The sequence below is a fragment of the Engystomops pustulosus genome, chromosome 8, assembly GCF_040894005.1.
Source record: "Engystomops pustulosus chromosome 8, aEngPut4.maternal, whole genome shotgun sequence".
NCBI classification, from domain to species: domain Eukaryota; kingdom Metazoa; phylum Chordata; class Amphibia; order Anura; family Leptodactylidae; genus Engystomops; species Engystomops pustulosus.
The window spans coordinates 104806284-104819772 of record NC_092418.1 but is presented as its reverse complement, the minus strand read 5'-3'; the positions used below and the strand labels follow the sequence as shown (position 1 = coordinate 104819772).

Genomic DNA, 13489 nt, shown 5'->3' with positions numbered 1-13489 from the left:
ATCTCCCGAGGATTCTACAGATTCAGAGGAGGAGCCTAGGCCGGAAGTTGTTAGCTGATACTGTGACACCCGGACCGGGTCAGTGCTTATTCCGGAAGCGGGTGAGATACGGAAATGATGAGCGGGGACGAGGAGCCCTGCGGGGTGCGTGACACCGAAGACACCGGAGAGGAGAGCGCGGGCCGCGGCCTAGAGGGGGCGGAAGTGGTGGGTGCAACCTCCAGAGCATCTCTCTGCTCCCCCCCCCTGTAGAGCATCTCTCTGCTCTCCCCCCCCCCCCCCTGCAGGGCATCTCTCTGTAATTCCCCCCCCCCCCTTGCAGGGCATCACTCTGCTCCCCCCCCCCCCTGCAGGGCATCACTCTGCTCCCCCCCCCCCTGCAGGGCATCACTCTGCTATCCCCCCCCCCCCCTGCAGGGCATCTCTCTGCTCTCCCCCCCCCCCCCCCTGTAGGGCATCTCTCTGCTCTCCCCCCCCCCCCCCCTGTAGGGCATCTCTCTGCTCTTCCTCCCCCCCCCCCTGTAGGGCATCTCTCTGCTCTTCCTCCCCCCCTGCAGGGCATCTCTCTGCCCTCCTCCCCCCCCCCCTGCAGGGCATCTCTCTGCCCTCCCCCCCCCCCTGCAGGGCATCTCTCTGCCCTCCCCCCCCCCCCCTGCAGGGCATCTCTCTGCCCTCCCCCCCCCCCCCCTGCAGGGCATCTCTCTGCCCTCCCCCCCCCCCCCCTGCAGGGCATCTCTCTGCCCTCCCCCCCCCCCCCTGCAGGGCATCTCTCTGCCCTCCCCCCCCCCCCCCTGCAGGGCATCTCTCTGCTGTTCCTCCGCCCCCCCCCCCCCCCCACTGCAGGGCATCCCTCTGCTGTTCCTCCGCCCCCCCCTGCAGGGCATCTCTCTACTGTTCCCCCCCCCCTGCAGGGCATCTCTCTGCTGTCCCCCCCCCCCCTGCAGGGCATCTCTCTGCTGTCCCCCCCCCCCCCCTTGCAGGGCATCTCTCTGCTGTCCCCCCCCCCCCCTTGCAGGGCATCTCTCTGCTGTCCCCCCCCCCCCCTTGCAGGGCATCTCTCTGCTCTTCCTCCGCCCCCCCCCCTTCAGGGCATCTCTCTGCTCTTCCTCCGCCCCCCCCCCCTTCAGGGCATCTCTCTGCTCTTCCTCCCCCTCCCCCCCTTCAGGGCATCTCTCTGCTCTTCCTCCCCCTCCCCCCCTTCAGGGCATCTCTCTGCTCTTCCTCCCCCCCCCCCTTGCAGGGCATCTCTCTGCTCTTCCTCCGCCCCCCCCCCCCTTCAGGGCATCTCTCTGCTCTTCCTCCCCCTCCCCCCCTTCAGGGCATCTCTCTGCTCTTCCTCCCCCTCCCCCCCTTCAGGGCATCTCTCTGCTCTTCCTCCCCCTCCCCCCCTTCAGGGCATCTCTCTGCTCTTCCTCCCCCTCCCCCCCTTCAGGGCATCTCTCTGCTCTTCCTCCCCCCCCCCCTTGCAGGGCATCTCTCTGCTCTTCCTCCGCCCCCCCCCCTTCAGGGCATCTCTCTGCTCTTCCTCCGCCCCCCCCCTTCAGGGCATCTCTCTGCTCTTCCTCCGCCCCCCCCCCCTTCAGGGCATCTCTCTGCTCTTCCTCCCCCTCCCCCCCTTCAGGGCATCTCTCTGCTCTTCCTCCGCCCCCCCCCCTTCAGGGCATCTCTCTGCTCTTCCTCCGCCCCCCCCCCCCCTTCAGGGCATCTCTCTGCTCTTCCTCCCCCTCCCCCCCTTCAGGGCATCTCTCTGCTCTTCCTCCGCCCCCCCCCCTTCAGGGCATCTCTCTGCTCTTCCTCCCCCTCCCCCCCTTCAGGGCATCTCTCTGCTCTTCCTCCGCCCCCCCCCCCCTTCAGGGCATCTCTCTGCTCTTCCTCCCCTCCCCCCCTTCAGGGCATCTCTCTGCTCTTTCCTCCCCCTCCCCCCCTTCAGGGCATCTCTCTGCTCTTTCCTCCCCCTCCCCCCCTTCAGGGCATCTCTCTGCTCTTTCCTCCCCCTCCCCCCCTTCAGGGCATCTCTCTGCTCTTTCCTCCCCCTCCCCCCCTTCAGGGCATCTCTCTGCTCTTTCCTTCCCCTCCCCCCCTTCAGGGCATCTCTCTGCTCTTTCCTCCCCCTCCCCCCCTTCAGGGCATCTCTCTGCTCTTTCCTCCCCCTCCCCCCCTTGCAGGGCATCTCTCTGCTCTTTCCTCCCCCTCCCCCCCTTGCAGGGCATCTCTCTGCTCTTTCCTCCCCCTCCCCCCCTTGCAGGGCATCTCTCTGCTCTTTCCTCCCCCTCCCCCCCTTGCAGGGCATCTCTCTGCTCTTCCTCCGCCCCCCCCCCCTTGCAGGGCATCTCTCTGCTCTTCCTCCGCCCCCCCCCCCCCCCCCTTGCAGGGCATCTCTCTGCTCTTCCTCCGCCCCCCCCCCCCTTGCAGGGCATCTCTCCCCCCTCTTTGTGGCTCCTCCCCCCTGCTCCGCTGAGCATCGCTTTCCCTACCTGCGCCTCTGATTTTGGCACCTTCTGTGTTGTCAGATGTCGGGGGAGGATTTGTCACTGAAGAAGTTTGAGATCAGCGTTTCTGAGGCAGAGAAGAGGACGGGGAAGACGGCCATGAACATGCAGGAGACGTACACGGCGTACCTTATAGAGAGCAGGTGAGGCGCCGCCATGATGTTACTGGGGGAGGGGCTTACGTGGCGCTGACCGCTCTGTGTCCCGCAGGCTGCTGGATGTGCACCATGAAGGGCTCAGCTCCCTGGATTGTGTCTGGAGGAGGTACAGCGAGTTCGAGCTGCTGCGCACCTACCTGTGCGTCACCTATCCCTTTGTGGTGGTCCCGCCATTGCCAGAGAAGAGGGTAAAGTACAAGGGGGCCACTTCCACTGATACACCGGAACAAATCTTCACCTCTGAGGTCACTACTGATGCATCATGTGACAACCCCCCTCTAGACCCAAATCTCAGGATGAAGACCCCCCCCCCCCCTTCCAGACCCCACATTTTAGGATGGGGACCCCCCTTCAGACCCAAATCTCGGGATGGGAACACCCCCCAGCCCCCACCCACCCCTCCAGACCCAAAAAAATCTCAGGATGGGGGACCCCCCTCCAGACCTAAACCTTTTGGGATTCCCTCTCACGCTTCCCCTATATTTTATTTCCAGGCGGAGTTCGTGTGGCACAAGCTCTCAGCTGATAACATGGATCCCGACTTTGTGGAGAGAAGGAGGATCGGGCTGGAGAACTTCCTGCTGCGCGTGGCCTCGCACCCCGTCCTCTGTCATGACAAGATCTTTGCTTCTTTTCTAAATCAGGTAAACCGACCCCTGCGGAGTCACACCTAGGTACGGCCCTCCCCCCCAATCACATTTGGGTGCTGTGTTCCCCCTCCCTCTATCATCACACATAGGTGCCCCTCCATTATCTCCATCACACCTGGGTGCCTTGACACCGCCCCCACCCATAACACCTGGGAGCCCTTCCATTCCCCCCATAGCAACTGGGTGCTGTGCCGCTCCCTAGCATCACCCCCACGCTGCCCCTTCCCCTCTTGTGCCTTCCGCTCACTTTCCCCTGATACTTCTGTCTTCTCCAGGAGAACGGCTGGAAGGATGCGCTGAACGAGGCCGGACTGCAAGTGAAGGTAGAGACCGCTGACTGCTCGCGTCTTCTGTATATAATCCACAGGTCCTTCCCATTACTGTGCACGGGAGGTCACAATTGGTGAACAATGTCTAATTTTTCAGGATTTTTTCAGAAATAATCATCTCCACTGATGAACGTTTTGTGTAAGGGGTCAGAAGGTCCTAGCAGTCACCAATCAGTAAGGAGAACACAGGCCCCCGGCCACAGAACCTCACTAGGCTCTGCTGGGATCTGCTCCGCTCTTCATAGAGTCTCTTCCACAGTTTTGTGACTATTGTGGGTTTCTTGGCCAGAACTTTTTTTACCAGGACTTTCCAGAGGTTTTCTATTGGGTTTAGATCAGGACCCTGGGCTGTGGCCAATTCATTGTTTTAATTTTCTCTGCTTTATGGAACCTGTTTTGCTGTGTGATCGACTGCAATGTCCTGCATGAAAATTTCTCCGGATTGGGTGATGAACACAAGGAAGGAACCACATGTTGTAGAAGGAGGTTCTGATACTTTCAGTCACTCTGCCATGTAGCTGCATGAGAGGTCCAGCTCCTGCTACAGACAACATTCCCCAAACCCTGACACTTCCTCCACCACCTTTCACTTACTTCTTTACACATTTTGGGTTCAGTCTCTCCTAAGTTTGTCGATGAACATAATGTTTCCCATCAGATCCAAATAAATTAAACTCGTTTCATTACTACAGCGACCTGTGGACCCTTCCCCTCTGTCCACATGGCCTACTCCTCAGTAAAGGGGAGTCTCTTCTTCTGCTTCTTTCTGCTTATGAGAGATTTGGTCACAGTCCAACTTTTCTTATACATGGAGGCCCTGTATGATGGGATCCATCTCCTGGTCAATGCATGGATATTCTCTGCATTATCCTATTCTCTCTTGTGTTTGTCTTTTGGGTGATCAGACTTCCTAAAGGACTTGAATGAATTTGTGATGTTGTAAAGATGAACTATTCTCTTGCTGTGGTTGATGGGGTCACAACCTGCTGCCAGAGGGTTCAGTCACTTTGTGACACCTGGAAATTACTGCCGGTTTATAGATAATGATGGAAATTAGCGCCAGGTCTAGATGATCACCATTAACTTGTAGGGACCTGAGGGTGCGGCACACGGTGCATATCTTCATCACAATCACTTTTGTGAATTTAACAGGTGAAGACTTTTATGGACCAGGTTTCACTCCAAATTCCCCCTTTTGGTTCATGTCTTTCAAAACTGCACCTAAAAGCACCTCAAAACTGACTGCAGCATGTGACGCACCCTCAGAGGCTGCTAATCGTAATCAGGGTCTCAAACTTTGTTGTTCTCCTGATCCCTAATAATTGAGGTCCCCCCACAAACACATGTGACTCATCAGGAGGGGCAGAGGGGTATTATTCTGTAATCCTAACAATGAAGTAGTTGTATCCCTCCTCTGGGTATTTCACCTGTTTATCTTCTTGTAGACGGACTCCAGGTTGAAGTCACTGAGTGCCACCTTCCGTGTCAAAAACCCAGATAAGTGAGTACGAGTGGGGCTGCTGTGGAGGGGGGCTGCATGTTAGATTTGTGCTGCTGTCTGCAGTGATAACCTGTGACCACTAGGCGATCTCCGGGGAGGCCCGATTATAATAACACTCCCTGTATATTGCAGGCGGTTCACAGAGCTGAAACATTACAGCGACGAGCTGCAGTCCGTCATCTCCCACCTCCTGCGGGTCCGTGCGGTGAGTGCAGTTGTGAGCGGACGTTCCCCCACACTCCGCAGCGCTCCCATGTCTGGGGCCATGTTATTGGAGACTGCTGTACCTCCTCCCTGTCTTCTCCTGGGTGTTAACCTGTAATAGACCCCAATGTGATTGGACTGTGATTATATATAATATATATAAAATATATATATATATATTTATTTCTCTTTTTCTAGAGAGTGGCAGACCGGTTGTACGGCGTGTACAAGGTGCATGGGAATTACGGCCGAGTGTTCAGGTCAGTCAAAGGGTTCTCCTGCGTCGGAGGGGATGCCAGTCGTGTATTGTTTCTATATGCAGTGTCTCCTAATCCGCAGTGAATGGAGCGCAATAGAAAAGGAGATGGGAGACGGTCTGCAGAGCGCTGGGCACCACATGGATGTGTAAGTGAGGGAGCGCTGGGGGAGGAGGCACCGGTCCATCGCTCTGGTCCTCTAGCCGCTCTCCGCATACTATTATGAGGCTGAGAGTCCTCTCCGGTGTCTGCAGGTACGCTGCGTCCATAGATGACATCCTGGAGGAGGAGGAGCACTACGCCGATCAGCTGAAGGAATACCTGTTCTATGCCGAGGCTCTAAGGTACCGCAACATTTGGTGACGAGGGGGCGCAGTCCATGGTAAACCTCATCGGGTTGTGTCGTGTTCCAGGGCCGTGTGCAGGAAACATGAGCTAATGCAGTACGACCTGGAAATGTCTGCATTGGACCTGGCCTCCAAGAAGCAGCAATGTGAGGAGCTGGCCACCGGGGTAAGTGACCATCCTGACTGCCAGTGACTGGAGCTGTAGTACACGGGGCACCGTTATTGTCTTGTTGTGGTCCCTCAGAGATAGCTGCTGCCTGGATGACCTTGCGCCATAGTCACCTCTCTCTCAATTGTTCTGTAGACTGTGAGGACTTTTTCACTGAAAGGAATGACCAGCAAACTATTTGGTCAGGAGACTCCCGAGCAGAGAGAAGCCAAAATGAAGCTGCTGGAAGAACAGATCGAGGAGGGGCAGGAGCAAGTCAAGGTGCAGAATGAAGAGAGCAGGTGCGTAGCTCCGGGCACAGACTTCAGGGCACATACAGGGATGTCCACACACATAATATACATCAATTGTGTTTGTAGGGACTTTGTGCAGAATGCCTGGTTGGAGATCGAACGTTTTAAGGATCAGAAGAACCGGGACCTGAAGGAGGCGCTGATCAACTATGCCGTCATGCAGATCAGCATGTGCAAGAAGGTGAATGCTCTGTTCATCCAGGGCTTCATAGTTCAGGGAGGGGATTGTCCATGTTTGTGGGATGAGATTCTGCTCCTTTGTTGTTTGCTTTAGAGCTGTTCATCCAGAGCTTCATGGTTCAGGGTGGGGATTGTCCATGTTTGTGGGATGACATTGTGCTCCACTGTTGTTTGCAGGGCATCCAGGTCTGGACTAACGCTAAGGAATGTTTCAGCAAGATGTGACACCCGGAGCCCAATGTGTCGGGTCCTCTAGTCACTGAGCTACAAGCTGCAGTCTAATATTCTGAGAATATGGAAGTCCTCTGCCTGGTGAATGTCTGGCGAATATGCTGCCATTTATTGTAAGTGGATTATGTGACCGGGAGGTGCGGAGGACACATCTACTTTCAGGACATGCTTGGGCCAATGTGCCGTCTGAGGCCACGGTGCCAACACATCTGACACACAATCCTCTTCCTCCTCTGTTAGGCCTTCATCTTCCAGGCGTTAACCAGAAGCCTGTTCTTTGGAGCACAAGCAATCCAAGGGTTAATGCTGCTCCTGACTTGTACTGACACTAGGTCTCACAGGTGCAGGAGCAGAGTGACCCCCTAAATCCGCTGCCTTCACCTTGGAGCAATGAGCCCCCTGCCCTTTTTTTTTTTAATTTTTGAATCCCGAATTAAAGGGCATGGGATATGTATCGTAACACAGCTGATTGTTTGTTTCCATTGTGCCTGGTCCTTGTCTGATACATTGTAACAAACAGCAGGAAAGATTAGTGCCGGTATTGTGGGATGCAATGGTAACAACCCATCAGCTGTGACCGCGGGGTTAGGTCTGAATGTAACTGTTGTATTAACTGACAGCAAGCAGAGCTGTAAAGGATGGTGAGAATTCTGTAAGGAGGAGATCAATGATTGGACATCAGTGGCTGCCTGGTGGGGCCCCGGGCTCTGCTGCTCCTAATACTCGGCACTTTGTCTCCCGCATGTCGTTCTGTCCCGGCTGCTTCTATTTTAGTTTTCCATCTTTCTTCCTCGCTGATGAGAACGGTTCTTACATTCCTTGTGCCAAATCTTCAATAAATTATAATGACTCCACCTCTTCTCTGCCGAATTCTCGGGTTTATTAATGTTACTGCCAATAAAAGTAACAAGGGTGGAGATTTCTCCCAAACTTCCATCACACTAAATAAAGGGAAATGTTGATCAGAATATCCGACATAATGTCACTTCCATTACATGAATGTAACACCAATCCAAAAAGACAAAATACACAAAAAAGTCCACAAATAGTGAAATAACTAAATGTCCCTAATAAATGAGTCCTGAGGACTAGACCCTCTGTACAGGTAACAGGACCAGGGACATCGCCATCAGGGGGCACTGTATATTTATTGTATGTGTCCCTTGTCCTCTGATTTACCCAGAGGGGTCCTGAGGACGAGACCCCCTGCACCTCTATACGGTAACTGTGATTTATTATGTACATTTAGTTATTTCACCATTGCTGGACTTTTTCTGTGTTCTTGCCTTTTTAATGGATTTGTTATAAAGTAATAAGTGATATTTTATGTTTAATATATTCTAGTCATTGTCGCCAGGATTGGGGGTCACCAAACACTGTATGGGGGGAGTGGGGGGGGGTGTCACACACAATGGCCATATTCCAAACCTTTTAGTTATGAGAGATCCTGAAAATGACAGAATGTAGAGCCAGCGGATGTACTACAGAGACCCTGCAGTATTATGCACCTATGTAAAGGGGGGGGGGGCTGAACTGGACGGCAGCCGGTTCCTTCATCAGGAAGGTTGTGGATTCCATCCTCCCCATGTTATTCAGTATCTTAAGGCACATATGAGGTTCACACTGGGATCCTACAATCTTCTCCCTAGTGCAGTGTTCCTTCATTCGATTTGGGGCACGTGAGCCCTTGGTAGCAAATCCACAAATAGAATTACACAAGGTAGAAAAGTGCATTGGCCCAGATTCATTAAAGCTCCTGCGCCAGTTTTCTGTGCAACCAGCTTCTACAAGTGTCCAAGACACATGTGGGTTGTGGCTGCTCTATGCTGCACTGAAGGGGGGGGGGGGCTGGGGCTCAGTCGGACCATGCGCCACATTTTATTAGTCAGAGAGAATCCGGTCACACCCCCTAAGGTAAAGGTGCCCTCTGTCTGAGCAGTGCAGGGGGTGCCCGTTGCATGAAGAACGTGACCCAAAATTCCTGAATCTGGTGCCCCTTGCACCTAACACAGGAAGCTGCATTGTACGCACCCGCCCCTGCACATAGTACGCACTGCTCTTAGTAAATGTTGTCCACTGAGCTAGAAGAAGAGAAAGGAGGAGGAGGATCCTGTTAGTGACCATGGACAATCTATATGGGAGGATAGATGGGAGCAAAGCAGTGAGGTTATTGCAACCCTAAACATTTACTAAGCCTATAGGCAGCACAGAAGGGTAAAGCTCCGCTAAGATATGGGCCTGATCAAGGGATGTAGGCAAACAGCGGCCATTGGGGGAGCAGCAGATGGAGTGCAATGGGCTGAAGAGGAGACTGAAGGTTTAAGCAGGATAACAAGTAGTAACGATAGGGCGTCCTCCTGCCGGCAGCTTCACTCCCCTAAACTCTTCATTGGGTTATAGATGGGACAGAACTTACATCCGTAACATCCAGAGAATGGGGCTTTTTATGGTATCCAGTAACTGGATTTCCACACCAGACTTATAGCAGCTGTGATGGTAGAAAGTCCCAGGAATGAACTTAAAGGGGTTCACCATCTGCGCATTTTTTTTTTTAAGCAGAAAAATTTTGTTCCTTTTTTTTTCTACATCAAAAATTTACAAAGCGGATAAAAAAAAGAACATTGTCCAATACAAGTTGTAAACAGCAGATACAGGTATATATAAGGTTTATTTGTATTTTATCTGTAACTGATGGAGAAGAATTGTCATCTGTGAGGAGCCAACAAGATGAAGACCAGGACAGGTCAGAGGTCAGTTATACAGTAAGTGAACTCTATATTTGCCTTATGCCAGACCAGGTGTGCAGTAATTCTTTATATTATTTCTTATATACGGTGCGGGTGTATTTGTATGTGTAGCTTATGAATAGTGTGTGTATATATAGCGTATGTGTGCTTATGTCTGTGTAGTGTGTATGTGATATACATGTATTCGGGATGGGGGAGGCAGCAGGTGTTTAGGTATATGGGGGCACCGATTCTAAGTTTACACTGGGGCCCACTGGGGTCTTGTTACGCCACTGATTGGACCACCCTTTCTTCTCTAACCCACCCACTCAAATGTTGACACTGTGGAGCCAGATAATATATCCACGCATTTGGCAGTGCCAACCCGCCCTGGGTCTTGGGTAGCTGCAGTTTCCTTGGCACCCCTTCTTCCATACCAAGTTCAAGTTAAAAAAAAAACAGGTTCTGAAACCTGCAGAACCAAAATTTAGGGATCAAAAATGTACATTATACAAAATGTATAACAACTGGGGCACCAATATCATTTTAATTTTGTCCTGCAAAGAGGCCGCGTATTCCAAACTAATATCCTATCCTTAAAAGTGTACACACACACACACACACACACACTTAAAATCTACATAGTCCTCCACTTTCCTAGTCATTTTTATTCCTAGGTACCTAAATTCTTCTATTTGTTTTTCCCACACCGAGAGGGCTGACAGTGCAACCACCCCATAGTATTATCAGGGTCAATCTGCAGGTTTACCATAAAGAGCCTAAAATTCTGAGTAGTAGATTTGGACAGCATAAAGCCCAATTGCTCTGCATGTACCATGGACCCTACTACCAGTGACAACCTGTTTAGAATTTTCACGTCCAACATCAACAAAGAGATCGGCCTGTATGAATCCAGAATCTTGGGGGTCTTTACCTTCTTTAAGATGCTGGCAGCCTCCCCATCTCATAGCTATCCTACAGCACCTCGTGCAGCTGAGGCAATAGGATTCCTACATACTCTTTATACACTTCTATAGGAAGTACATCCACTCGGGCTGCTTTTTCATTTGCCATACTCATAACCCTTCCCTCTCTTCTTGAGTTAACTGTGGAATTGTGATAGTTCCTAAGAACCCCTCTAGTTGTGTTGAGGTATGCATCTGGTAAAAGGAAGATAGTGCCATCTCACCTCCCCACCAGGTGTCGAGTTCGGCACGGGCCACCCTTCTGCCGGGGTACAGCAATGGCAAGGAAAAAGGAATGCACGGTCCAGCCAGGCTCCAAACACCAAGGATTTCTTTATTCAGTGCATATACAAGATTCAGTAATCCACTCGGATAGACAGTGATGCCTATGCGTTTCAGACAGTTGCCGTGTCCTTAATCATGCCTACATGACTAAGGACAGGGCAACTGTCCGAAACGCGTAGGCATCACTGTCTATCTGAGTGGATTATTGAATTTTGTATACGCATTGAATGAAGAAATCCTTGGTGTTTGGATCTTGGCTGGACCGTGCATTCCTTTTTCCTTGAGGTATGTATCTGCCTAGAAGAATATAGGTTCCTATGGAAATCTGTGAACTGCTCCAACACCTCCATTGTACCTGATATTAAGTTCCCCTGTGGATCTCTTATGCCATGCACTAAGTTGCTATCCTTCCTATCCTTGCCAATAGACACCCTGTCTGTTCCTCTTCCACATAAAATAGTTGTTTCAGAAACATACGCTTATTATGTGGTGTGTAAACAGTTGCGTTTATTACGGTAAAAGGCCTTAGTTAGATTGTCTAACTGAATCAACAAATGCTGACCATGAAAAAGTTTCTGGAAATGTATCAAGGCCAACCTCACCGCTCTTAGCTCCCTCATATTAGATGAGAGATGTTTCTCTTGGTGAGACCATTGTTTCTGCGTCCAATGTTGTCCGATATGAGCACCCCAACCCCGGGAGGAGGCATTTATGATCAGGACTTTTGCTGGTAAAGGATTAGAGAAACTCCTTGGACTAGAGAACTTGGTCTGAACCACCATTTCAAGTCTCTGTGAGTTGCGGAGGACACTATAAAACACTATGCAGACTCTAGTAATTGCTGTCCCAAGCATCCAGGATGTCATTTTACAGGGCTCTCATATGGGCTTTAGCCCACGGGACTCCATCGATAGAAGAAATCATCAAACCCAGGACTTGTTGCTTCCCAAATAGATGTTTTAGGGTTAGAAATTAGATGTTGTATTGATTCCTGTATCTTGTGAACTCTGTCTCTGGATAGTTTGATGGACATTTCATTAGTGTCTATCCAGAATCCTAGGAACTTGAGGTTCTGAGAGGGCTTTGGCTGAGACCTGACCTTTGTGAAAATTTTGCAACAGGAAGGTCAATCTTTAGAACGGAGTTCCATGTTTGAAAAAAGTCTTCATCTCAGGGTGTCTCATATATAATACATGGCACATATGAGGGCAATAAACCTATAATGCCCATCACATCGTTGCATACTTCTCTCTGACTTGTCCCAGGCATTTTGGGTCCATTCATTCAATAGATGATGACCAGGAAATACATTTCCCTTAGTGACAGAGAAATAATATAACCTTACACACAAATTGTGGAGCCAGATGGGCAAAATACAGTATGTCCGGGTGGATGTGCCAAGGACAATCATGGAAGAAACCTGACGGGCAAATATCTCCAGAAGACAGAGAGGATGTGCCAAGGACAATCATAGAAGAAGCCTGAGGGGCAAATATCTCCAGAAGACAGAGAGGATGTGCCAAGGACAATCATAAAAGAAGCCTGATGGGCCAAAGCAGGTAGGGAATGTATGATGTTCCTAGGACAATCATAGAAGAAGCCTGAATGGCGACACTGCTCTGGGCAACGTAATGTGCAATGGACAATCAGAAGACGCCAGAGGGCATAAAAAATAAAAAGTTTTTTTTTTTTAATCTCATTTCTCGCTCTCCACCTTCAAAAACTAACAAATTTTACTTCTCCTTGGCGTTATTTATTCATCTATATGACTGCAGAGTATCTCCAGCAATCGTACATCTTCCCAGTTTTTACAGTCTAAGCGATTGCATAGGTGACAAAATTAAAATACACTGGTCTCTGTTTCCTCTATATAGGGTTGCATACTGTGTGAAGCCTGAAAGTCAATTAGATACAGGTGGTCCCCTACTTAAGGACACCCGACTTACAGACAACCCATAGTTACAGTCAGACCCCTCTGACCTCTGGTGACCTCTCTGGATGTTACTATAGTGCCAGGCTGCAATGATCAGCTATAAGGTGTCTGTAATGAAGCTTTATTGATAATCCTTGGTCCAATTACAGCAAAAAATGTTTAAACTCCAATTGTCACTGGGGCCAAAATTTTTTTTGTCTGGATCTACAATTATAAAATATACAGTTTCGACTTACATACAAATTCAACTTAAGAACAAACCTCCGGACCCAATCTTGTACATAACCCGGGTCTGCCTGTAATTAGAAGTCTATTGCTTTAACCTGTCTATTCTGGTTGTACCTAGGGGACTAAAACGCAATTGTATGTGCTGCCTGAAGGCGATCAAGAAATATAGGCTTCTGGACAAAACATCTATTGCGAAGCGGTGATCCTCCTTGTTAAGAGAACAAAATGCTTGAAGCTGAGTATTCTGTATGAAATCCATCAAGTTAATTTTCGGAACTTCCAAAGAATTGAAGACTTGACTGTTCAGAGACCATCGTGACTGCTGATGACTTAGACCTTCACACTTAGATCACTCTCCATATGAATGGCTGAGATATTCTGATAGACTTCTCTGCCGAGGTCTGTGCTAGAGCTTAGTTAGTGTGGAGTAGTCCCCCTGATCTCTCTTCTTAGTTCACATAAAATACTACAGATTTGTCTGAATTAAGATTTCTGAGTAGCCCTTAGCTTTTGAACAGAAGATGTTTCTCCCAGGAACTTAATT

At 50.4% G+C, this 13489-nt stretch overlaps 1 protein-coding gene across 1 annotated transcript; it reads left to right on the top strand.

Moving 5' to 3' along the window:
- Window positions 1-5: 5 nt before the first annotated feature.
- On the top strand, window positions 6-7662 carry SNX4 (sorting nexin 4). The gene is made up of 14 exons (XM_072122142.1): window positions 6-207; window positions 2511-2632; window positions 2700-2835; window positions 3142-3291; window positions 3573-3620; window positions 5072-5127; window positions 5260-5332; window positions 5530-5591; window positions 5671-5736; window positions 5843-5932; window positions 6002-6101; window positions 6240-6385; window positions 6464-6578; window positions 6755-7662. Exons 1-14 carry the CDS (start codon window positions 115-117, stop codon window positions 6800-6802), a joined length of 1305 nt encoding a protein of 434 aa, XP_071978243.1. The 5' UTR covers window positions 6-114; the 3' UTR covers window positions 6803-7662.
- The last annotated feature ends 5827 nt before the right edge of the window (window positions 7663-13489 follow it).